This window comes from Gavia stellata, chromosome 13 (genome assembly GCF_030936135.1).
Source record: "Gavia stellata isolate bGavSte3 chromosome 13, bGavSte3.hap2, whole genome shotgun sequence".
NCBI lineage: Eukaryota > Metazoa > Chordata > Aves > Gaviiformes > Gaviidae > Gavia > Gavia stellata.
In genome coordinates, this window is record NC_082606.1 from 15,020,903 (window position 1) to 15,047,845 (window position 26,943).

The window sequence follows — 26,943 nt, forward strand, 5'->3', positions numbered from 1 at the left end:
ATCAACAGGGAGTAAGCTCTTGACTAACGTTTCAGATTATATGTCCTAAATTCTAAGATTTCTCTTGGGTGCCTTGTCATGGAGGAAAAGCATGGTCATTTAGGGAATTGTGGCTGTTGAGTAACAGCAAGAGAATCAAGCTGCTTTCATCAGCTACATCAGCCTGTCTAAATTTCACCGTGCTCTCTTGGCTGGCAAAGCCTGGGCACGTGGATTCCTATGCCATGGATCCCCCATGGCACAGCTGTCACTTGGAGAAAGCACAAGAGACAGAGCTATTTCCAAATGCTCTACATGAACCCATCCGTCTGACCAATAAGAAAAACGCCAGGCTCAGGGTGTTTGGTTTGGCAAATATTAATCAATAGGGAATGAAGATCTCACATTAGATCCAGAAGCAGGGCTTTAGCTGGTCTGCAGCTCATCAACAGCTGTGCAACCTCTGCACAGCCAGAGAATGTGTTTATGGGGCCATTCGTAACAGCCCATGATGGTGTGACAAATGAATCCTGCAATGCTACCCTACCACTTCCCATGTTAATCATATACTGAACCCCTGCGTTGGTGCCTTTGAATTGGAAAGATGCCATATGACCCTGAATGCCTTATATAATTTATATAGTAGAATGTCTTTTTTCTTCAGAAGCTGTGTTCACTGGGTAGGTTTTTCGGATCATGGTATAAACTTAGAAGAATAGAGGTCAAAACTAAAACCTCAGATTCATAAATAGTAGATAAAAGCTGCTCTGCTTCTGGAGCTGCAATTTCAATGCCTTCTCTTCAATTTCTGTGCATTTTAATCATGCCTGTGACTTTTCCTTCCAATGTTGCCACTTTAGAGGTTGTAGCCTGCAGTCCTTGCCAAAAGGAAGACTGTAAGACAAAGCCCTCCATGTGCTAGAGTCAGTAAAGGAGGAAGCATTCATCAGCAAGTAAAGAGCAAAAATCATGTCTTAGCTAGGTGTTAAAAGCAAATGCTATTCCCCAAATAAGCTGAAGGAAAATAGATTCTTACAGGCTCCTACTATGAGATGGTACCATAACTTTAACAGTGGTATGGATATGAACTCCTAATGCACAGTGACCATCCAGGTTACAACTGCCAATATTATGTCTTCTCTTAAAACTCCGTTATATATGATAGCAGGGCTCTTGACTGTACAAATGCTCCTCTTCAGGGCTCTGATACACTTTTTTCCTTTTGGAATACACTGCCATCTCACTGAATCAATAAGAGTCCTTTGCCTACAGAAATCTCGTCACTTTAAGACTTCGCATTTGAGCTGATGCTTGGGGAAAAGTTGTCTAGTCAAACCTGATGTTTATTTCACACCTTTAGCAGCTCTGCTTTTGTGATAGATTTCTGCACATCTCCTGAATATAGGTAAGAAGAAGCCATCAGAGGTGGGATAAGAGTGAGGAAAGCCTTTTGGGGTTATATGCCAGTCTCCAGGATGCTCAGTAAGGTAGCGTTGTTTTCCCTCTGCATCCTTACCCCAAAGAAGAAAGCACCCCTACATCTGGGGAGATTCTGAACATGTTCTTACCATCTCTGGTGTGCTGTAACTTGTCTGGTAAGCTTAGGTCATTTTATAGATTTATCCTAAAGGATTTCTTGCTTTGGAGGGCAACTCTGACAAATCAGAGCTCTGTGAGTGCTTAATGTTGTGAATGGCATTGCAAACACAAACCTTTATTACAGGAAAGCTGAAGCACACTTAAACCTTCTGATTATCCTCTTTAAATAGCAAGCTCTCTGTCTATAGATAGATCCAACTACTCGTTAGAGATGGGCTGGTCTGCAGACATCGCTGCACACAGACAAAAGCTCTGCCTGCCCTGAATCATGCACAGCCTCCAGTGCCACATTGGCCTCCTCCTTTTTAATGCAAGTTGAAATACGCCTGGAATATATATCCAGTGCGGGAAGAGTCAGACACTAGCTCTAACAATAAAACACATCATCCTGCAATAATTAAGCTGTATTCATGCTATGAGGAAACTTTTTTACTCGTGCCTTGATCTCTAAGGTAGACATTGGGGCTTCTTACCAGTAAACCATTGGATCCATGGACTGTGACACAGCGGGAGAAGGTGTGGTGGATGGACACATCCTTCACGTACGTTGGAGGGTTGTAGCCTCCTTTCTCATCCACATCTCCAGCCATATGGAAATGAATTGGGTAATGTCCCATTGTCTGCTGGCCCATATATTTCAGTTCTAGGCCTTCAATATGGGTAGCCTTAAAATCAAGACCAATCTGGAGAACAACAGAACATCAGTCAAGAAACATAAAAGACTGTTGAGGGTAAGAAGGAGGGGGGAATACAGGAATAGGAAGGGTTGCACTGTATCTGCTAGAAAGATTTACCGTGTGGGAGGGAGCGTATGGCTGCAGGGTGAGGGAAAGAGGGTCATGGTGGCTAAGGGGACCATAGTCACTCTTTGATCCCACCGCTGCTGCCACGGCTACATTTAACTTAACTTTAGAAGGAAAACAATTTGCATTTAATGTTTTCCATGAATTTCAGTCAGCTGGGCTCAAACCGAACTCCCCAGGCTGAGCACCACCAGAATCTGGGGAAAACTGGGATTGGGATGTGGAGACTGTATCGCGGGTGGGGTGAGCACCAGCCTGGCTGGCTGAGCAATGTCTTCAGGGGCACCAAGTGCACTTCAAAGCCAAAGGACAGGCAGCAGCAGCGGGGTGGATCTGCTGTACTGTGGGGAGAGGCTGTTTGCTCAGTGGCTGACATGACCTGTGTCCTGGCTTCCTTGGTATGTGAAGGTGTGGCTGGGAGGAGGAAAATGCAAGGAGAGGGCTCCATCCCTACCTTGATGTGTCCCCCAAAGGTGTCGAAATCAAAGAAGGAGCATAACTTGCTGCCGTACTCATAGCACCGCCCCTCCATCTCGCCCATCACCACGATGTTGCGGCTCAGCAGCCCCACTTCTGCCCGCATGTCAACGCCATCAATGACTTCGCCAATGTGGAGGTATGTTGCTTTCCCTAAAGGAACAAGATCCAGTTTCAGGGTTACTCTGCCAACGCTGCTGGTTTCCCCTTGCGCTTCCTGCGGTGGGGCTGGCGTGATAATGAAAGGAGTAATTGAGTCAGCAAAAACTGTTGGCGAACTCCTCAAAGGAGGGAAAGCTGGAGCACAGGTGTCACCCAAGGTCTTGCTGAGATATTTGCAATGGAGGAAGTGGGATTTTTGGTCTTAAGTTGCTTCATTTAGCCAGGGAGTTAAACCAAGAGTCTGTTAGACAAAACACATTTCTTACCTTGAAAAGGGACTGCAATCATTCAAGATCTTTTTACTTGGATTACAATCAGTCGTGTATGAACATCGAATGCAAAGAAAACTGATGATGTAGATACTGAAAAGTCTAAATCCCCAAGGTTAGCACAGCACTTCCTATAGTGAGACACTGGGAGCTGCTCAGATCCCACAGTACTACTCACGGGCAAGCATCAGTCTGACCCTGCTAACGCCATAGCTGTTGATCTAAGCAAGGAGAGGACTGGGCAGAAAGCCTTGTGGAAATAGTGGCTTGGTACAATTGCAACTCCTCATCCAGCTTGCGGGCTGCAAAACCTCCTGCTGTCTGCCCTCCCAAACCTCTCAATTTTAGATCCGCCTACACGTCTCCAACTTGCTCTCAACACTTCCCTCTGCCCTGGTGTAGTCGGAGTTGATGGCATCTTCCATCTACCCCATGCCACATCTCCCTTTGCCAGGCCAAGTTACTCATAACATCCTCCGCACACACATCTGGCTCCATGGAGGGGTTAAAAGCACAGAAAGCTTTCCCTGGCCTGACCAGAAAGGGGTGAAGTCCAGGCAGTGTGGATGTCTAGAAAGCAAAATCATCTCTTTGCTGTAATTTCATTCAAACGTATTCATTCTCCCTCCTTCCTTCCGCAGCTTTCTGCAGAGAATGCAGTTGGGAAAAGGTTCATCTTACTGACTACATTCTGTATTATTCCAGTAAAAATAAGTAATAAATTCTTTAAGTAAACACTGAACTTTAAGGAATGCTGCACTTGCATGGATTTAATTTCAATTGAATCGTTCAAATCCATAATTAGAAACAAATGGTAAGACTGAAGCCTGGCTATCACTGCGAAGCACTTTATGCTTAAGCAGAGGTGCCAAGTTAAGGGGAGGATTTTGAACATTGAAACAGTCTTGTTTTTAACCAAAACATGATGCTTTGACTTTATAACAAAGATAAGCAAACACCATTCACTCCCTCTTCTCCTGCAGCTGGGAGCAGTGTAGTTTGATGGTAATATTGGGATTTGAGAAGGGTGAGTGCTCTGACTTGCTCCGAGACTGCTGTGTTGCGGGATGGGGGTCACACCACTACATGTGCCCTCAGCCTCAACACCTCCGCCTTCAAAATAATGTGATCACGTGAAAAACCACTCTCTATTAACTAGAGGAGTGCTGATGGCAGAACACGTGGACGTTTTTACCCGGGGCTATGGTGGGAAGATGAGGCTCCTCCAAGCTCCGTGCTCTGCCCCAGAAACGAGGGCTACAAGGGGCCACGGGTTTGCACCTCGCGCACTTTTGCAATTGCCTCCCTAGAAAGTCCTGGACTTCCCTGTGTTGTTGCCCTGAAGCCAGTGAGCCTCATCAGGCGTGTGGCCAAAACTAGACCCAGCCCATCAAAAAAGCAGCTTCGCTTCCCTTATTCACATACATTAAAAAAGCCGCTGCAGCAAGTTTCCTCCACACGAGGATACTCTGGGCTGGACCCTTGACCAAGTCTGTTAAGGAGCACAGCCTCTCGTTATGAAACTGTTTTTAAGCTGTTATTTTTCAATTTCCCCCAGAGCTGACCTTTCCTTGATTTACTGAAATGCAGGAAGAAGTTCAGATAATCATAAGAACATCCTATTTGAAGCCACATCTCCAGGATTTGTGGCAGTGAAATTAGATAGGCAGTTTTGTTATTCATGTGCTGAGCTCTAGAATAATAAATGTCAGGCTTGCATGTATTTAATTTAATTTAACACCAGTCCAGACATGCAAAATAGGGTAAGCACTGACAGGAATATTAAATACAGACTAACCAGTTTCTAAATATAACTTCTTGGGTGCATGTTTTTCACTTTGTGCTTTTGCTGACTTGACTTGTTTGGAGATAAAAGGAGAGATGGAAAGCAATTCCCTTCCAACATAGAAGTGGATTTTGAATAATAGCTCCTTTAACAGAGTTTTGAAAAACAAACCTCTCCTCAAGGCAGCCAGAAATTCAAGCTCCCCACAGCAATGTGGCCGTGCTCCTGAAATGGCTCCTGGGAGACAGACCCCGGCACGGGAGCCCTCAGGTGCTGTAAATGCTTGCTGGGAACCAGCACTCCAGCACTGGGCACTTCCCATGGAGCCAGGAGCACCACAATGTGCGTTTATAGACAGGTGGCACTTCCAGGGAGCCACTGGGACATGTTTAGTGATGGGCATGAAAAAAAACAACGAAAGAAGCTGCTCTGTGGCAAGTTCAGGGAGTTTACATGGGGATGATGAGTGTCTCACTCTGCAGAACTACAAATTTGAAGTTAGGCTGCTGCTCACAGCCAGCACACGGAGCCTTCCCGGGGAGCAGCCACAATCTCTGAGACCCTGAGCACTGACCATGGGCAAACCCAAGCCAGGGGTTTGCAAACTGGCACTGAAGTGTTTTGACACTAAAAAGGCTGTTCTTTGAACGTGGGAGGAATGTGTCTGCTGCTTCAGCATCAAAGCCAATGCCTGCGATTGCCCAACCGCTAACAAACCCAGGGGTCACTGATTCACCAGCTCCTCCTTTGAGCTCGGTCTTGTTGCATCCCTCACGGACAGATGTTGTCCCACCAGCAAGCCAGGCTTGTGCCATGTTATAATCTAAACAAACAAAGCCTTGCAGTGACACAGGTTACGTCTCCCTACAGCAGGCCTGTGTGATGGACTAGGAAAAGCGCGCTGGTTTGCTGCTGTATTTGTCATACCAGTGCCTTCAGCTAGCAAAATGTAAATTCACAGGGAACAACTTCTTTAATGCATGGGCTTGCCTGGTGGAAGTCTTGATTCAGCAAAATATAAGCACATTTCCATGCTTATTACTCAAGACAGTGACTATTAAGGTTGGCAGTTGTTGGTAAAGACAAGGTAATTATTAAAAGAAAGTATGCATTAAAATAAACATAGACGATCCACTAATCAAGGCTTGCTTATGTCCACAAAGCAATTCAAAGCAGAGTCTCTCCAAACTGTACAACGCTCCAGGAAAACCTGCCATACTTGAACCTAGCTGTAAAACCTGTGTCTCAGGCCTTATCAAACCTAGGAAGGGTGGAATTTTAAAACTATTTCAGCTGCTGCAGATGTGGAAGGGTGCTCAGCTCTGGCGAGCTACACAGATGTCTCTGAAAACCCTCCCAGGTACGCTCATGCATTCCTAAATGTCTTGGCTCTAAATGACACAAGCTGCTAAATCTCCTTTTCAGAAGTGAAACAGGCACTTGAACATCTGGGTTTGGTGAAGATAAAGTGCAGCTAAGATGCTCCTGGATTTAATTTTTTTTCTCTAAGGAGTCTTTGTTCTCCTTTGGGCTCTCTAAGGCTAAGACCTTCTCCCTCATGCTCTTTTAGTGTTTCCTTAACAAGAGTTTTGAAAGGAAATGCTAAACACAAACTTGTCTGTTCAACCCACGTAATCCAGTGACAGTGAATCCTTCAGGGCATCTTTAAAATCAGTGCAACTCATTGCAGATGCCAGCCCAGACCTCTGTCAGATTTAGCATTTTTGCCAAACATTTGTCATCACTGGTGGTAATGCCCCTATTGCTTATATTTAATAACCAAAAAATGTTCACACGGGCATCCTGTTAAATCCTCATTATTCTGAATTATCTTGATGGGGTTTGCTATTGCGTTGCTAAGCCGCAAGCCTGTAACGCAACACAGCATGGTTTGGGTGAGCTGACCAGGTTCTTGAGTCGTGCAGTACAACTCGATGCCTTAACGAATAAATATTCCTCGAATTCATAACTTTCACATGGAAAATTTAGTTTCCAGTAAAAAGGCGTACAGCAGAAAGGATGAAACTGTATAAGGAGTTCAGAGCTAACTAAGCCTTCTTGGGACAGTTTCCTGCTGGGTAACTCATCTTATTATAGCCCTTCAATCCTTTTCTCCTTCAAGATCCTGCACGGTGTCCCACAAAGGTCGGAAATACACCCTCTGTTGTAGGACTGTGAAGAGCCTTGAGTTCATGTGGGTATTAAGTGTATGCTTAAATGCCATGTTGGATCAAAGCCTCTGTAGCTGTTTGGTTTCAAGGCTGAAAGGAGTGGATCTTACTGCTGCAGATAGGTACGACAGGAGGATTGATGTGGACTGAGGGCAGTGCATCTGCTCATGCTGGCTTTAACTGAGCACTGAGAGGTCTCTGCAAGGTCTATTAGTGTTTTATCCCAATGGCAGCATCACACTCTTTCCTAAGCCCACTCCTGTTCCACCTCATGCCTCTTTCTGCAGCAGCTACTTGGCAATCTACTGACATACTTCTGTAAATGCTAGGTTTTCCCTCTCTGACCTTCCAGGTTTTTCCTCTCCTTATCCTGACGTGTAAGTTCTTGCAGCTGGGATGGAAAGATTAGGCAGGTCTGGTGGACAAACAGATCAAATCCTTACTTAAATCAGGCCCAAACTCAACTCTTCTGAACCGCTATGTAAACTTGAGCATGTTGCTGTCAGCTGTGCTTCTAGGCAATGCCCAGAGGTAGAAGAAAGAGCTCTGAAAGACTGTTAGAAAGGACCATTTCATGACATTTCCCTCAAGCACCAGGGTTGCCTTAAAAAAAAGGGTTTCCAGCAAGTTCCAGTCAAAATGATGCCAACTTCTAAACAAAACCCTCTAAATCTCTAAAAGTATCTGAATTTTGATAGTGGCGTAACTTCTCCCATCCTTACAGCACAAGGTGAATGCTGACACAGGCTGTGAAGTTGTTAGACAACTATGTATTTACATTTTTAATGCAAAGTTCTCTGCATGAACAAGATCACAGTAAACTCCGTATCTCTCTAGTACTTGCAACCCAATAAGCAGGTTTTGAGATATCTGCGCTTGTAATCATAGACTCACCCGTATGTGGGATAAGTGGAGTAATTATGCCAGGCACAAATAGTTTTTTCATGCTTTATCAAGAGCATATAGGAGCACAAAAGAGCATTTCATCATTTTTGTTCCATGCTGAAACTTATCAGCATTAGTAGTAACTTCATACAGAGCAACCAAGATGCAGATAAGACTTGTTTCCCAGGGAAACTAGACAAAATACTTGATCTTTCCTACTATCCAGTTCTACCATAAAAACACAACCCTTCCTTCCTTCCTTCCTTCCTCCTCCCTCCCTCTGCCCTGTACCGTCATCCCTCCCCAAACCTTGTGAAGTTGGAAGATCAAACAGTTTTAATCTGTTCCCACAGAGAAAATAATCTAGGCACAAAAATGACAAGAGAAAAAAAGTTAAACAAAGGAGGCAAGTGGAGAAAAAAGTTCTGTTTAAGTGAGCAACCATTTGACCAGGAGCAGGACCGGCAGAGCTGAGCCTTCATGCAAACCACGCTTACCCATGGGAGCCGCAGTTTTGACATTAGTGTAATTACTCCAATAAAGGAGCGCACAAGATCAGCACCTGGGTGCCCTCCCTTACTTTCTACACTGAGATTTCCAGAAGTCCACAGTTAGACAACTAAATCCTACTAAAACCTAACGGCAATTGAGTATTAACGCTGTTAAGCTGTTTTCAAAAGACCAGCCTCTAATCAATCCATTTCTAGCAAGTAAAGAAAGTATGAGTTTTCAGCAGGAAGTATCAAGTATAAATAGGACATGAGCTAACTAATGAGTTTGACTTATTTGGCACAATACACTAAACCATGTCTATTAAAATATTATTAAATGATGAGAGCATCCATTATAATTGAACCTTGGCGTGCCAAGTGGCTGCCACACCAAATTGTCTGTCCACAAAGCAGCTGTTTTCTGCCTTTTTTTAAACAAAGAGACTCTTAAGTAGTTCAGACCTGACATTTAGGTTTCATTTTAAAAAAATGGAAAGGAAAAAATAAAGATTAAAAGGGAAATAAACCATCACGGGTAGGAATGGTTTTATCATTTGTCTTTCAAAGGGCAGACTTTTGGATTTCCCAGCTGCTAAACTAAACTTCTTAGGAAAATTAGGCCATTCCTCTTATTACAAATGACATCCCTCCAAGACCCCATACATAAATGTATCTGTGTGAAAGTCTTTTCTCAGAAGGAGCAAAGCAATCTTGCATATCTCACATAGCAAAAGGATGGCAGACGTTTATGATGAACGTCTTCTGCACGCAGTTAAGAGCCTAATGCCGCCGTGCAAGCACAGGTTGTGCAGGGGCTGCTCACCTGCGCTAAAGCTAGAAGCCAGCCCACTGCTGGCTGTTTCTCTGTGCTTGCTTTCCGTTAGCCGTTCTCCCTTCACACAGAGTTTGATGAGCCACTGGTACAAATAAAGCCCTATTTAACAGAAGTCTCACAGGTAATTAATTGAAACCCAACAAGTTTCATCAAAGTCAGTGCCTGATCATGGCACAGTGGATTCATACATGCACACCCATGCACAGACAGGTTTCAGTGCAAGCCAAGATCTCAGCGCGGTGGCATTTGCCTCCTCCAGCGACGAGCACACCTCAAAACCCACCACCGTGGTACTGCCGCCCGCCTGGCAGGGCAGGGCGAGCACAGGCAGAGAGAGCTGTGCAGGCTGCAGGCAGCTGCAGGCACCATGGAGTGGAGGAGGCATGGAGAGCAGCCACCCCCGGCTCATTAATGCTCCTTATTCTGGCTAATTGCATGTCATGGCAGAGTGCAATGGATGAAGTTACACCATGGCCAGGCATAGAGCAGCTCAAGGACCTCCTGCTCCTAAAGACAGGGGAGATCTCAGCCTTGCCCAGGTTTTATTTCATCTAGACTGAACTTAGAATCAGACAGATTATTTTATTTTCTAGTGTGAATGTGCTGTTGTTACAAGAAAGTTGGATGCGATTTTTATTACTGGACCAAATTTTGCCTTGATTTATATAATCAGTGAAATCCCATTGACGTCAATGGAGTTGCCTGGATATAAGTAAGGGCAGACTTTGGCCCTGGTGTTCATGTCATTTGTGGTAATAAAAGGAATGTCCTAATTCTCCTAAAGAGTAATCTGAGAGCAAAAGCACAATTACTTTAACAAGTGTTTCCACTGCTTCTTTACTTGAAATCCACATGAACGTTTTTGTTGGTTTTAACCCTTTACTCATTTCCTTAAACATAGTTGCCATTGTTGTAGAAAATAAATGTAATTGCATGGATTTCACAGATCCATTAGATTATGGGAAGCCTGAGAGAAATAATCCTATGTCATCTTTATTTTTACTGATGTACTTCCAAGATCATCCTCATGATGTTACTTGTATCATACTAGTCTGGTACACTTTTTCCAATAGCTCAAAAGTTGCTCAAGAAAAATATTCAACTTGGACACGTGTCTTCTTTGAAAGCACTAGTCATTTTAAGTCATAAGACTATGATACATTAAAACTATGAATAACATTTTTCTTGGCTTGATGAACATCTCTCTTTCAGGCCATCTAACAATGAATGGCTAGAGCTCTGTGGGGAGGCAGTTGCCAAAGGAAGTATATTCGTACCCTCCAGAAGATGTTGCATCAGAGATAATGGTGAAGTAGTTCATTTCACAGAACTGAGCAAAATCCCTGGTGCATTGGATGTTCCAAGTGCCCTCATGGTTTTTTAGAAAGATCTTACTGTAAATGCAGACAAAATCTCTGCCTAGAGCAATTGCCAGTGTGTAAGCAAAAGATAACGTAACATGCATGATTTACCAGTGAGCAGATGCTGCCTTTGAAATACAGCCTCAGCTGTTACATACTTTTATATTGTAAAGTAACTTCTACTTTTGTGAAGTATAGCAATTAGAAGTTCTTGATCTATTCACTGAAGAGGCAGTTCATTTGGTATTTCCACGCTCTGTTTATCAGTGTGCCAAAATCTAGTTCTAGAAGGAAAAGACCACTTCACAGACTCAAGTGGAGACGCAAATCTCCTGCCCTGGATTTCACTTTTATGCTCATATTGGCAATACTCCGTGCTTCATCACAGTTATCCTACTTAATTGGACTTAGTATCTGAAGGCCACTTTACAATCGTTGGACTGCAATGTCTTTTCATCACAAGCAATTTGTTCTGTATTTGAGCTAGTCACCTTCAGGAGAAAAATGCTGTGGCTCTGCAAAGCTTCCTGCTCCTCCTGCTCAGACTAACTCAGGCAGCACTCCACTGACTCCATGTCCCCAAGTGCTGTGGCTCGGGACAGCTTGCCGGCCATGTGATGCCAGAAATGTTTGGTTAATACATCACCTCTAAGCAATGCCATCTAGAGACACAGTAAAAGAGAAACGGTAGCTTCAGTAGTACAAAACAGTATTTATAAAATGTGAGATTACAGTTCTTGTTAAATATAACTTTCTCAGGAAGATAGCCAGCTGCGTGTTACTTCATAGCCTTACAGTCTCTCATGGTCCGCTCCTGCCCTAGCTCACTCTTCAGATCAGCTGTGCTCATCTCCTGCTTTCTAGGAAGTGATACGTTTTCAAATACAGTTCTGTAAAATTGAACATTTCAAATACATGACCTGTATTTGTTTCTCTGAAATAAATACATCTATTCAATAGTGTGCTTGGGGACAAAAAAAATGGAGTCAGCTATGAAAAGGGAAGGCAGAAAGGAACCAGACTCAAGTTAGATGGCTTTCAAGCATGAAAGGCGTATGCTTCCCAGAAGCATCTAAAAACTAGCCATCAAACTCAGGGGTCTTTCAAATCTTCGCCATTCTTACTGGAGTTATCTCAGTGCAAATGACAACACCTGTGTACTGCAACACCAGCCTGACAAGATGAAGCATCTTACCTGCTACCTTGACCTGGGTGGGTCTGCAGGCTCTGCATGGCAGCACTTGGAACTCCTCCGCCTGGTACATGGAGTAGTCGGTGCTTGCAACCACCAGCCTGTCTCCGGGTTTCCACGAGCTCACGTCATCCACCAGATTCAGGACTGTGCTGTTCACATTGGTGTCAATGGTTACTGTAAGCTTAGGTTTCACTGAAAAGCAAAAATGGAAGGGCGGAAAATTCAGTTAATCTTATCAGAAATGCTTGCCCCCTTTTTTTTTTTTTGCCTGGAACACCACCAAAAATGATGATTTCTTCACGCAACCAAAAAAAGTTAACTCTTCCAAACATGCTTTTTACTGGCTTTGGCTTGGAAAGCAAGCAAACAAGAAAGTGTTTTCCTTTAGTTGCAGGCAGGTGGATTTTCCACCAACCCCAGGACTAAATTTAAATGTAGCTCTTAGTGGCTCATTTTCACCACACCCACTTAGCACCGGCACTTGTGGGCGCTGGGCAATGTTATTTACAGCAGCCAAGTGGTCTTTAACGTAATGACTGTTTTTTCCAGCAAAACAACCGTCTTCCACCCTCCTTTTCCCGCCAGCTGAATGCCGAAGTATCCTAATGACCTGTCTAATGACCAGGTTAGGGACAGCGGTGTTGGAATTAACAACTACAAAACAAAGTACTACTTTCAAAACTTGTTGTCTTCGCACACTCCGATTGACTAATCCTACCTCATCCCAAAATGCTTTAGCAAAAGACGAGATATTTACAGGAAGGGACTTGCCAAGTATTTGCCATACCCTTGCTGGGTTTTTGAGACACCACCCTGTTGCCTCTGTTAGTGCTCAGGAATTTTTCCTGAGATAAATCTTCAGCAATTTTATCTGTGTTCATGTCAATAGCCCAGCTGAAGTTTTAGCTTGGGCAATTACTCAAGTTGTTCTTACACCGAACCAGAGCCGGTCATCAGAAGACAGTATTTCTGCTTTTCCCTGGTCTGGCTTTCAAACATGAGGCACATACCAGATCTGCCACACAGGAACCGTACTCTGTAGTTCTGGCAGCCCTCGCCTGTCTGGTCCTTGCTGTGGCACAGAAACCTGTAATCGTGGCCACTCTTGTAGAAAACCTCAGTTGTTAAATTAGCTCCATCAAGCGTCATTGCCTGGAATGAGAATAGAAATATAAAACAGGTGATATCTTGAGGTGAAGAGATTTCACCAAAACATCAATGCTGTCAGAAGAGGCTTTTGCTTTGAGTGATGCACAACAGTTGTATAACAAAACAGGGTGACTGTTACGTGTACTATCCAGCAGGCACTCCAGCTGGTGCTCAAACACAGTTATTTTATCCGCAAGCTGCATAGATTATTGCTAGGTGCATGCCTTTCTTCTGTATCTATATTAAGACCATGTGCTTTTTTGGGAGGAGTATTCTGAGCTTCACTAACATCTGCCTTGGTGCCCTAGATTTTCTCTTGCCATTGGTTTGAGGGCAGATGAAAACACTGAACACAGATGCTTGCACCCAAATGAACTCATGGTTTCAAGCCTCTTCACTGCACTCATTTCATTGCTTGTGGCTAGACTATGTCTGAAGCTTGCAGAAGAAAGAGGTGGGGGTCTTATTTCTTCTTTGCATGGATCAGTCTCTCTAAGAAAAAACCAAAGCTGCTCCGACACCCATTGCTGCAAAAGGAACAAGAAGGGGTGGCCTTTTCTCACATACAAATACCAGCCTGTAGAGCTGCCTTGAGAAAAAAGGCTGTATCATACCAAGAAGCAGTGCAATATGTAGCCTCTCCTGTTTTCCTGCTGGGGCAATGTCACCCCTCAGGGTCATGTTAAATTTCACAGTCTGGCTCTATAGCTTGCCGTCCTCTTGACCCTTTCACAAATACATGATGCATTGCATTGCGCAATCCAAATAACACGTGCACTTTAAGGCGGCACCAGGAGATAAGCCATCTTTCAATGAAGGGTCTGATCCTGAGTCTCTCACTCAGGCAGACCTTCCTTCTTAATGCATACACCCCACTGCCATGTATAGGATTAGCACCGTCGGCTGAAGGAATGTGCCTCTGGCTGTGCCGCGCTTCTGTTATTATCATCATATCTTCAATTTTCTTGTATGTAGCAGAAGTGGAGCAGGCCAGCTGCTGTAAATCAGTGTAACTTTATGAAGGCAATGAGCAGCACCAGATTACAGTACCTGAGGATTTGCCCTAAGATCTGCAGGATAAACTGAAAAATGTTGTTTCACTTTTAATATACATGGGGAAAAAAAGTAACTGTCATTTAACAGAAAAGAAAAAAGGTTTGTTTCTTGAACAGAAGAATATCTTTCTTGTTTCACTTTTAATACGCATGCTAGAAGGGGCTGTATCATAACAGACATCTGACCCCCGTTTTGAACTAAGTTGTCACTTCTAATATACGTATATGGAAGCAGAAATGAATGTGGATTTGCTAAGACCTGGCAGAAAGTTATAGGCCAGTTTTTTCCTCTCTGTTCAAGAGGAGTTTCTTGCCCTGGAAACTTTCACTCATACTGTCAGCATTCCCATGTACTTCAATAGCCACATTCTTGTGAGTAAGGAGAACTCCACTGGTTCAGAGTACGCAGGAACCTTAGGTTCAGCCTCCCACAGATATGAAGTATTTTATTGTCTTTTGCTAGGCAATGCTTCTGCTGTCGTTGTTTTACCAGGTACACATAAAAAGTATATGGCGAGCATTTACAAAAAAAAAGGAAAAAGCTTGGGGTTTGCTCTTTTTTTTTTGGCCTTAAAGAGGCTTTTGCAGTCTCAGAAAAGGTGTATGATTTCTCCTCAGCATGCTGGCCTGATGGCATAATTATAACGTTTAGCCCCAAAAAGAATTAATATTTCTTTCCACAGAGAAAAAACAATTGACCTCAAGAAATGGCTGCAAGCTCACTGACATTTTTTCCAACCTACTACAGCTGGTAGCTTTACCATCTCATTATATTATGTGATTAATTTTTTAGATAGGGTCCATTCCAGGACCATTTAAAAACTTTGAAATTTTCATGTGTTTTTTTCCTTTTAATCTTCCAGCAGGGAACCACATATTTCATGATAGCATCTGTGCTGTCCATGACCCCATCTGTACTCCTTTTCATGCCAGAAGCCAGAATTTACTGAAAGGAGCTCAATTCTATAAACTTTTGTCTCAGAATGATACAAGACTGGATACCAGATCTTGTTGGTTATGTATTAGAGCAGTAAAATAATTGCTGTCTTTTATTTAGAAACAAAAATTACTGACAAGCACAATTATTTTGGGGTTCAGTGCCAGTCCAAAGAGGATTCGCCCCTCTAAAGCGAGTGGTAAGCTAGCCTACCTGGATGTCAATGGGTTGCCTACAGATTTTATCAGGATGAGCAGCTTTGAAGTCAGAAAGCTTCTCCATGTCCTTAGATCTTGCTTTATCAGGCTTCTCAAACCACTCTGTCCATTCTACATCTGGAGACAAGCACAAACAAGAAAAGTCATTTGAAAGTCAAGCTTAATGAATGCAGCAAAAATGCATGAAGCATAATAAGATCTCAGATATCATTCACAAGTTTCTTCACTGATGATCTGATTCCTGCCTCTTCCTGCCAGTCTGTCAGCCGCTTTTAATGATGCTGTGAAGTGTCACCAGCCAAGGGAGAGGGGAGTTATTAAAAGCTACATAATTGGAGTATGCAGTATGAACATTATTAATAGGTATGGATTTTGGATCTGTGTCCTCCTTAGCTGCCTTTTCTGATCTTCAGATCAAGTTACGACCAGTTACTGTATGTTGTCTGAAACATGGACATGATGACTATGCAGTCAAAAGAAGTAAGAGGTTGTGTATGATCTCTTAGATCATAAGAGATGGAATTTCATACCCAGTGCAGTAAAGGAAAAAGATTCCCAGTTATTCAGCGGCTCCTAGAGACAATTGGGGAAAGAATGTCTGTGTGTTCCTTACTTGGGTTAGCAGCAATGTGAATAGCAGCTAGCAAGTCCACTCTTCCCAAGTGGAAAAGTATTGCAATAAGAAGGATGATTCACCCTTTTTGTCAACTGCCTACCACTGAGTTAAATGGCATACAGATCTCTTACCTTGAACCCACTCACTAGTCGAAGAGATGTTAAAATGTTCTCCATTCTCAGCTTTGAATAGTTTGAATACTTTGGCCACAGCTGACCCTTTGTGACCTGTAAAAAACCAAACGTTGGTAAAATCACTGAATGCAATCGATAAAAGTCAGAACTGAAAAGGTAATGGTCCATGTGTGTGTTTGCATATTTTGGCCACATTATCCATCGTTAGCCCTGCACAGCTTCCAGAAAAATTTACTGATCTTGGAATGAGGCTTCAGACACTTTTATAACTGCTTGGACAATCAGGAGGAAAAATCTTCAAAAATCAAGAGAGGATAAAAAAATCCAATGTTTTGTAATATATTGCTATTTTTATTTGATGTTGTAGCAAGCCATGTTGTTAGCTGCTCTTGAAAATGTCATGAAAAGACACAGACTCAAAAGTCTTCAGCTTGCAACAAAATGGTTTCACAGGAGTATTTGAAGCTACCGATACAGGATACACTGATTAAATTTGCAGCTGGTGTGAACTGGGTTTGTTCCATAGCTTTGTGTCTAAGAGAGGCAGTGTCTGAGCTCAACAGAGTTCTATGGGTTTACAGTGCTGCAGGATCTCACCTTTTCTTTCAGGGTTTGGATAACCTAGGTTATACCCCACTCGGTTGCTTCAGCTGTATTAATGGGAAGAAGCAATATATAGAGAGAGCATTCAATTAAATGGCCATCAATCGCTCACAGTTTTGATGTAATGCAATGTCAAGTGAAAACACCATTGACCAAATTAATCTTAGCCATAACTCCAGTAACTTTCAGAGATAAAGTCAAGCCAGCATTTTGTGCATTAATTACCTTGATATTCAACGTGGTCTTCAACAGAAGAGGAGGGATTTCCTTTAACGGTAATAAAACTCCATGGGTGCCTGGAAAATGAAAATGAGAAATGAACAAGTTATGTCATGTATGAGATGCATATTTTTTATAGCCCAATGTTCTTGCATTTCTCAGGGGCACCACATTCAAAACAGTCTGATTAGTGTGACAGGCAGCTTGGTTAAAATTAAAAATATCTTAACACTCTATATTTCTTCAGTAAATATATCAAAAGAGAAGGCATTTCGAAGACAAATCCCTGCTTAATACACTCCTATAACAACTGTGTTTCACTTTTAAGTGAGTGTTTAAAGAGGCTTGTGTGTGACAGACCCATAGGACATTGGCAACTCCTTGGGGAGCCTGAAAATCTTTCTTCTGTGTGTGTCTGTGTGTGTGTGTGTGCACGCGCATGTGCACACACTAAAGAATATGGAAAAAAAGCCACTTCTGCTTAAATAAATTTAGCTCATGCTGAAACCTTGTATTTCACAATTGTCTTTGGAATGACCCATGGGAATTTCTAATAGACAGACTGGCTGGCAAAAGGCTGCAAAAAATACCTAGATAGTCTCTGGATATCTACTTTCCTTATTTTGAACATTGAACAGGGATAAAGGTTTATTAGTCTGAATTGCCTGTTCAAATCAGATCCTGTATCAGAATTAAGTTCATTACCGCCTGATGGTTATTGGTTGAGCAGGTTCAATAGCTATCAGCAACACTGGAGAATGACCACATGGATGAGTAAGCAACGGAGAGAGACTAAAGTGCCTCCCAACCTTGGAGGTGAACCCAATTAGTGGGGGTCAGGAGGGTGTTTTATCTTCGAAATAGAAGAAGTTCAGGCATATCTGCTCTTAATGACTAACGGAATAACAAATATGCTTTTAGGGTGGTAGGGAGACTGCCACCCCTACCCTGAATTTAGCAAACAGTCCCACAGATTAAATCATGTCTCTATAGGTATCAATACCCAGTGATTTCAATTGCATCAAGATTCACCCCTGAGTCTTGCAGGTCACCCTACTTTTACCATCTGCTGGCATAAACAAAGTTATAAACCACTCCGGGACCTCAGAAGAAAACATATACAGACATTGACAGATAGCCACTAAAATAGGCACAAATCACTACTGGCATGAGCTGGGCTTTGCTGGGATTCGCAGCCCCAGGCTTTGGGGTCGGCAGGAACAGGCTCCGGGGAGCACTGGTGCACCCCATGCCGTGCCGAGGCCCCACGCACACACCGGACACTGCTCCTCAAGGGGACACAGTCCCAGCGGCGTGTCCTCGGCCCGAGCACAGGACGGGGTCAGTGGAAGCTGCCAGCACAACTGCCTCGGGAGCCTGCCAGCGAGCCAGATGCTCCTGCTGGAAACCTTGCCTGTGCGCCAACTGCCAAAGGCACTGCCGGGCTGTGATCTCCATCCAGGGAGAGAAGGGGGATGGGGGCAGGAAGGACACTTTATCACTCAGCAGGCAAGATAGATTTTTTTTTTTTATTATTATTATTATTATTATTTTGGTCACCAAATTCGAAACAAATGGCAAAAAAGATGATGGCCCCAAAATAATCTCAAAAATAATCTAAAGAATAAGAAGCTATCTAGTTCTGCAACTCAAGGTTTGGCCCCATTTCATATGTTAAAATACTTGTTTCTCCCAGTTATTTTACCACTAAAAATAGTTTTGAAGTCATTCAACCCGGACACATAAGGACACATGCAATCTGTTTGGGCTATATGAAATGAAGGGACCAGTAAGTCCGGAGCCAAACCAGCGATATTTGGGTGGGATTCCAAAGAGAACAACTATGTCATCAAGTGCAGAAAGCTTTCTTTTAATTTCTTAGAAGAAGAAAAAAAAAAAGCTCACACTTAAAAAGTAAACTCACTTTTCAAAAGGACAACAATAGAGAAGAAATGCAAGGTTTTCCTTTCATTCCTAATGTTATGGACTCAGCAAATGGGCAACTGAAAGAGATGCCAGGAGCACAGGAACATTTTTGGATAAATCAGCATTGCTCATTGGCTCTTCTACAGTGAGGGGGAGTTGCACAACTTTACAATCTGGCTGAATATGGAGCAACTGGAGATAGACAGGGATTTGTCCATATAATCCCTGCCACCACCCCAGTCAGAAAACAAGCCAGTCTACGGCTGAATAGCCTGACTCAGGTGGAACCTCACAAAATGTGAGATAGAAATTCCCTAAGCCAAATTACTACCTGGGGCTTACACCGTGATTGTCTCAGTGATGCCCATGGCCAGCCCCAGCCGTCAGCAGGGAGCTGAGCAGACCTGACAACCAGGATTCAGCAGAACCGGCCAGCAAACCCCGGGTGCCGGGCAGCGAGTGGTAGGAGTGTGTACATGGGCATGCTAGAAAGAAAAATCAATCCACTCTCCTCTGTCAGAGCCTTCCTTTGCCATATGGGTTAAAGTATGTATGTGTGTGTGTAATTTTGTCATCCTGAACATTTTTTTTAAGGTCTTCCAAAAATTTCTGGAAAGCACCTGTCAGGTATGTACATCCTTATTCATAGTTATAGATGGGTCTGAAACATAAACCAATATGTCTAAATCTTGCTACACTAAAGTGAAATGGAGGTTCAATTTGTATAAGGAGAAAAGCTTGGATACATCTGACAAAGTTGCCTGTCTTCCCCTCTGCCATCTAACTGCCTTTGTAAATCTGGATCCAGCTGCCATCCAGACAATGGCTTTTTTGAAAGTTGATGAACTTAAACGCTGAGAACACTCCTAAAAATACAGTCTTTTAAATAATGGACCAAGATGCAGGTATTTTTCCACGTACCAGTAGGCTGGTGAGAGACAATATTTACCAACTACTACCACATTCTGGTACCCACAATGTCCCTATTATTTATATAAGGAAATATTGTGGTATTTCAGATAACAGCACGGCAAGGATTAGCTTTTTGACTGCAAACAATAGCAATGTTGAAAGTCACACTTCCATGGATGAATTTCTATGATATTTCCATTATAAGCATTTGTGGCAAAGAAAGAAGTGAGAAACTAGCCTTAAAACAGCACAGCGGCCTAAAAACATCAAGTGCAATTTACTTTTATAAACATATGCAAAACCCATCAATTTCTTCCAATTGCACAATTGGAAAAAAAAGTATAACATTCAAAAATCTTTTTCTGTTTCCCTAATTTCAGTCTTTGAAATGAAACCCAGCAGGCTACTGGGCTTTAATAATGGGTTCTGGGTGTTTGAAAGCAAGCATTGCACTGATGGAGATAGCCTGTTTGTGGACACTATTTCTGCAGCCTTGGTTGATTCTTTGAAATGCGTTATCTGGTGCACAGGAGTCCCTGTACTATTTGACACAACCCCTTCATCAACCACCCCAAATCTTACTCCATCTGCACATGCCCAGCTGACACTCGTCTCTTCCCACAGACTGCTGTATTGAACCCCTCCTCACTACAAGGCAGATTTTTTTCATGTTCTGCAGTGACCCTCTTAGTGCCTTTTAAAAAAAAAAAGCCTACATAAATTCAGATAAACACAAAAAATATAATGGCTATGGCTGGGTAAATAGCAAATATTCTCAACAGTGTGTGTGTGCCAACAGACACTGTACTGGCCACAGAAGTATTTACAGGCCACAGCATAAATTCGTGCATGCTAAATTTCTGGGCTGCACGAGTCCGCAAATATGTATGGGACAAGGTGAAGAATATGCTGTATGTATATCTATATGTATTTAGTCAGGGTTACATGGCTATTATCTACCCTCCTTGATGTTCAGCCCATCCAATCCACTGTGTGTATGTAGAAATGCTTCTTAAATCTTTGGGGGATGGCTTGAAAATAAACTGGAATAAGTAACTTGTGGGAACAATATCTTGGAAAAACATCTTTTTTAATGCGAATCATACGCTATTCCTCAATCTGCTAATAAGAATGCCCAATATAGACACTAACTGCATCTTAAACTATCTAATTAACTGCTAAAACTTCACAGTGAGAAGTTTCCCTCTTTTTTTTTTCCATGTGAAAGAACTTTGTGCCTTTGAGAGAGTGGAATTATTTGGACATCTCAGGAGCATAATAAAGCCTCTGTGCTGGGAGAACTGGCAGGACTGGCACATACCTAAACCCAAGGTGGAGGAAATGCTTGCTGCCCAGTTTGGTCATTGCTTTCCTGGCCGAGTCGTCCAGGTTTCTAGATCCTTCATCGTTCACTGCAACTGACAGGATCATGCCATTCGCAACTCTGCCCAAATACTGGGCGAGACGTATGCTTTCCTCTTTTGCTCTGTAGGTATCAAACCTAAAGTGATAAAAACACACGAAAACATTTACTCCAGTGAGCATCGCAGCTTTATGTACTGAAAAGCAAGTGCTATAAAGAAATAAGTCTTTTGTATTGTTTACAGTAATGATATTATCCCATTGCAAAAGCACTTGTCTAACAGGGTATATTAGGGGTTTCTGTTAAGCCAAATTGATTAAACTCTGGTTGACAGAATAGCAAGGTAGTAACACTACTCAGTCTTTGGTTTTGGAGATTACTGATCTAGAAAGAAGTCTATAGACATGCAATCACACCCATTTGAACAAGATGCTAAAATGCGTGTTTCTGAGCTTGCTGAGATGCTGTCCCCAACCTGTTCCCAAAGATCCTCACAACTAGGCAGCTGAAAAGTCACTCACCGATCTGAATGGACAACTGCCCCCGTCTTTGGGTCAATAACATGGACAATGACACCCCGATGGCCCCAGCTTCTTTCAAAGTAATATCCACCTTCTTCCATGCCACCAGGATGAAGAGTTTTGTTTAAGAAAGTCCAGGACAGTTTTTTCTTTCCGTGGATCTCAAGAGTGCCACCCTTACTTACTCCAAGATACTTCTGCCCAAAGTAGGGATTTGGCTGGCTGCCGTCATCCGCTCTGCGGCAGGAAGGGAGGAAAGGAACCAGTTTTGGGTTTGTATCTGACAGTCAAGGAGCCTCTCCCCCTGTTCTGCTATGGCCCAAGGAGAGAAGTGTCATGATTTGCAATTTGTTTCTTTCAACTACTCTAAGAATCAGCAACTGCTCACGTTGTACAGAAATTCTTTTAAATAATACTAGCAACTACTGAACACCAGCAGCAATCTGGATCTCAGATGATATATATTATATTCATTATATGGCCAGAAGAGGTCTGAAGCCCAGACTGAATGACACAATTATGTTTTTGAATTCCGGAGGAAATTAGGACCCTAACCAGGAGTTAGGAGGTCTAGTGGTTGTTAAATATGAGTTTGGCATCCTTGAAAATCTAAGAGATCCTGTAGCAATCTGCAAGACACAAATGTATTATCCTTTGGCTCACCACTTCATGCAGAAAGAAAGGATGTTTAGGGAGGAGAATTTTCAGAGTAAAATAACTCTTTGAGTTTTAAGCCTATTCTGGAAAATTAGCTTGAGTGGTGGCAAGGTGCATGCTGATTTTCTGGCATGTCCAAATACCCCAATGTTCATCTCCCAGTAGTATTTGAAACCAGAATCAAAACTGCATATATTTTTTACAGGGCATTTAAATTGTTTAAGAAGCTTCTGAACTTTCCACAGAGTACTGATAATAAGTATATCCGAGAAAATGTAATTTTAAGGAACATTTTTGTAGCCTGTTGTGGAAGAGAGATTCTACAAAGTTCCAACTTAATATTTTATCATGCATACGTACCGCCCATATAAGATGATAACCACATTGCTTTGGTAAGGGCACATCTCACTGCCGATATGTAACTCTCCATCATTTTCAATGAGTATATGTCTAGTACGCAAAATTATAGGCTGCACATCGTCTTTAATGACCAGTTTTCCTAAGCAGAAAAGGTTAGGACATTTGCTTTAACACACAGCAGGTCATCAGAGGTTGTGATACCATTGTTCTAACCCCAGTGCTGGGCTCTCATCTCAATTTTTGAAAAATTCTGCCCATCCTCCCCAAAACAGCTCTCAATACAAATCCTAAAAATATTACATGTTTTTTATTCAGTCCAGTTCTTGAAGAATGCAATTAAGATTTGTGTGGAAGAGAACTCATTCAAAATGAGAAAGAAATTCAGAGTTAAGATGAATAAAAGCTATTCATGCTAGCAGACACCAGCAACACTGTGACTCTGTCCTTAGAGACAAAGAGGCACATATATGTCTGCCCTGTCCTGAGACCCTGAGAACACAACTATTGCAGTATGATGTTATCGGGACAAAGATTTAGTAAAAAAATGTTTTTGAAGCAAGTCACAGAAGTAGAACTAATGAGTATACTGAGCTACTTTTGTAAATTCTCCAGAAAGGACAGCAAATAGGTTGATAATAATGGCGAAAGAACTGATAGCATCTCAGCTACCACCCACCCTTGCACTGCATTAAAGCTGGATTTGTCCAGTAGCCACCCAGTTCTCAGCAAGAAGCAGGAAGCTCTCCCAGCACGAGTGGTTTAAATAGCCACGGTGGAAAGCACACTTCACCCAGCCTTGCCACCAGCACGCTTTACCTCCGTCAGTGATGTGGATAGAGTGGACGGTTGCGGACGAAGAGAGAAGGAGCTTCCTGCCATTACGGATTTCAATGCGGTTTTCTTTGTTGTGACCTGGGTTCCAGTTTTCTAACTCAGGATCCTTATCGGGACAAGCGACAGCTGCTTCTGCTGGGTAGAGATGGAGAGTGAAGACAATTACTGTTTGTTCGGTGCAAGACAGAAAGCTCCATATCTGGGCGTCTTTACAGTATCATTCTTGGTACCCCCTTTGCTGACTCCCTGGAACAAGCAGTATCTCCGTGCAGCAGAGTACATGTGGGTCATGACCAAAAGAAAACAAACAACAGCTTAAGCTGTATGGTTTTCTGGAAGCATGGAAAAACCCACTGCCCGATGCAAAGGAGCCTTGCAAGGGATGCAGTTTCCAGAAAACTACCAAGAAGAAGCTGTAACTGAGCCCTTCCTGCAGTGACATCCAGCTCCGTTCATACCATCCAGCCACAAAGCCTTTCACAAGCCCAGGGAAGATGTTGATGAAAGGATAAAACAACTACTGCCTTTAAAAATGCCCCCAAAATACCTGCAAGGTTTGAAAAGCTGTGTTTCATGTAAAGATGTTAAAATATGTTTGCATACTGTGTTTTCACTGGAGATGGAAAGTAAAAGTGCTCAAACGAACATGAAAACACCAAGCACCAAGGAATTCCCAGTCCACCCAGTAACAGAGAGCAACAGGAATCTCACAAGAGAGAGTCTCTGGGTTTGTGAGCTTTTCCAGGCAGAAGCAATAAGGATTCATTGCTTTGGGTTCACACATCACCAGTCTCCACACACAAATTTGATTACAGACTGCCATGACGTGTTAGTCTAAATGGCTCTCATACCGAATCCAAGAGTCTCATGTTATAAGTATTTACTTAAGATAAAATATTTTCCTGATATAATCTCACTCGATATGTGAGCCTCACATCTTACTCTAATCAACAAAACTTCGAGTGAGAGAGTCCCATGTGTGATGCATATTTTCTGAGGGTAGAAACCTTTCTAATCGTAGGAAGCTGAGGTCAGTGGAAGTTTGAACAATGAGCCCTTTGCCATCAGAAAGGGTTGGGAGTTCTCACCAGCTCTCCAATTTTTATCCTTTAAAACAAAAACACCGTAGGAGAACTACAGGATCCACAAATCAATGATAATAGACATGGGATAAATCCCCTGACTTCAGCAGAGTTACGTCTCTGGCACTTAGGGTAGTAAAGTTGGGCGGTTTTTGCCCCACAGATACTAATGCATTCAGTTAATGTAAAGAACAACAACGTGAATCCATGCAAGGAAACATGTCCTGGTGCTGGTGTAGTTGACAGTGAGCTGTTGTGTGCTGCCACTGTGAAACTTGAGGGATATCTGTAATTCCACAGCAACAGAAACGAAATCTGTCCATCTGCATTCAGTTTCCTCTCAGATTCCTCCACCAGTTTCATGTCCTAAGAAAACGATAGAATTGGACCAGCCACTGCCTTAATGTCTCCAGAGACCCCTTAAATACCAGCTATGCAAGATAAGCAAGGGACATTTCATGTGGGCAACACATGCCTTGGCTCTCTGCAAACTTTTTCCATATACATGAAGTGATCAAATCAGAGAGGGCTAATAATCTACCAGGTAGCAAGTCAAATACTGATAAACATCCAGGACCTGATTTTGATACCACTTGTGCCAGCTGGAAAAGTGTATCAGTAATGTCAGAGGCACTTCTTCCGATTTACAGTAATTGAGGAAAGTAAGAAGGAGTTTCTGGGTTCCTACCAGAACCCCCACAAAATTAGTAAGAGTTGGAAAAGATAAATATTTCAGGCAGGAAGTGGGACTTGCAGTGTAAATAGATGTTCAACTATAACTATAATACACACTGACAACAAATTCAAAAAAATGAGCTGTTATTCCCATAGGAATAAGGATAATAGAAAAATTTGCTCATGATGAGAAGCTAAATAAAACCAAAAGAATCGATTCAAATGTAGAGGTATAATTTATCAGCTAGATTAAGTGGACATTTTTCCATTTACTTGGCTATGCTAGTGTCGAAAAGAGCTTCCTGCAGTCTCAAAAGATGACTTGTGCCCCCAAAATTCATTATTTAGAAACAGAGAGGTAGACAGTGAAGCCTAAGGGGAAATCAGGAGGAATTTATGCTGATGATAGGGATGACAATCAGCAAAAGCCAACACAGTCCAGAACAAAGGACCCAAATTCCCAATTTCATTAACCAGTTTGTAGCAGAGAGCAGGAGCCGTGCACATCACCCGCATCCGCTGCACCAAGGACACCAGAGGGCTGAATCTCTTCTGCCAGCTGGTCCAGCCACCTTGCCAGCTTGGACTATTACTCTCATTGTCAGTTTTTAAATAAGAGTGCAACTTCTACCCAGCACAGGGAATTCACTGAATGTTTTGCTTCTTGACCAAAAGGGCCTGAGCATGGCAATGACAGGTTGCTTCATGCAGCTGCAGCGTTTGGGGCAAGACATATGGTCTCTTTGTTTCAAACAAATACAAACCCTCAAATTAGCTCTATTTAGAATATGTATATCCAGCTTCCCTCTTCCCCTTTCCCTAACTGCTTAGGAAAAGGGCTGCTTGGAAGAGAGAAAACCCAAGGGGCAGGGATGTCTGACCCCAGAGCTTTTTGCTCTCCACATCTGGGCTTGGGCAATACAGCAAAATGCTCGACTTCACCTCCCACAGCCACAGCTATTAGGACCTGAGGTTTCTTTTGTTATTTCTTTGTGGCAGTTTGTTGGATTTGGGTTTGTTTTGAGAACGCGTGGCAGAGTCTAAAGGATTCCTGAGGGTACTTTCACCTGCTCAGAAATTTCAGCCTTTGCCACTCCAGCTGCCCTCGATCGGGAGTACTGGCACATCAGAAAACTGCTTTTCTCCTGAGTTTTCTCACTCTGTCCTTGGCTCTTCTTATATGAAGAAGAGTGAAAAGCTGCTCAAGCTAAACCAGCAATGTCTTTATTTAAAAATAGTGTTACAAACAATGCCCTTTTTCCCCATGGCTGGAAAACTTACCTGTGCTTATAGAAGAGATTACAAACAGCAGAAAAAGGAAGTTTTCGGCCAGATACTTGGAGGTAGGTAGAGCCATTCTTCAGGATTTTCAATTCTCTGGATGGATACCTGTGAAGAAGGAATATCAAGCAAATGTCACTTTTTTCTCCCAGCTCATGCAAAAACCATTCACTGCACAAAAAAAAGTTGTATCTAGTTTTATGCCAGCCCACATCCACTCCCATTCAGCTCTGTGGCTGAGAACACCTTCACGCTGCTTTGGGACCAGCTCGAACAGAGCAAGAAACCAAGGGCAGCTCCTCACCCTTTGTTTGGTTTAGGATAAATCCACTTGGGAATCAAAATAGACATTCAGAAACTAACCACCAGATGTAACCAAAACCGCCTT

At 42.7% G+C, this 26,943-nt stretch overlaps 1 protein-coding gene across 1 annotated transcript in view; it reads right to left on the reverse strand.

The window, feature by feature from the left end:
• The window catches only part of CEMIP (cell migration inducing hyaluronidase 1), a 53,456-nt gene extending 26,825 nt beyond the window's left edge, over positions 1–26,631 (reverse strand). Inside the window, exons 1-12 of the mRNA XM_059823912.1 lie at positions 26,556–26,631; positions 23,500–23,652; positions 22,684–22,822; positions 21,667–21,903; positions 21,104–21,283; positions 16,951–17,021; positions 16,120–16,215; positions 15,368–15,489; positions 13,024–13,165; positions 12,014–12,205; positions 2,836–3,011; positions 2,052–2,261 (exon numbers count right to left, since the gene is read on the reverse strand). Coding sequence (XP_059679895.1) covers positions 2,052–2,261; positions 2,836–3,011; positions 12,014–12,205; positions 13,024–13,165; positions 15,368–15,489; positions 16,120–16,215; positions 16,951–17,021; positions 21,104–21,283; positions 21,667–21,903; positions 22,684–22,822; positions 23,500–23,652; positions 26,556–26,631 — 1,794 coding nt within the window. The remainder of the gene's footprint in view (positions 1–2,051; positions 2,262–2,835; positions 3,012–12,013; positions 12,206–13,023; positions 13,166–15,367; positions 15,490–16,119; positions 16,216–16,950; positions 17,022–21,103; positions 21,284–21,666; positions 21,904–22,683; positions 22,823–23,499; positions 23,653–26,555) is intronic.
• Between the last annotated feature and the right edge of the window lie 312 nt (positions 26,632–26,943).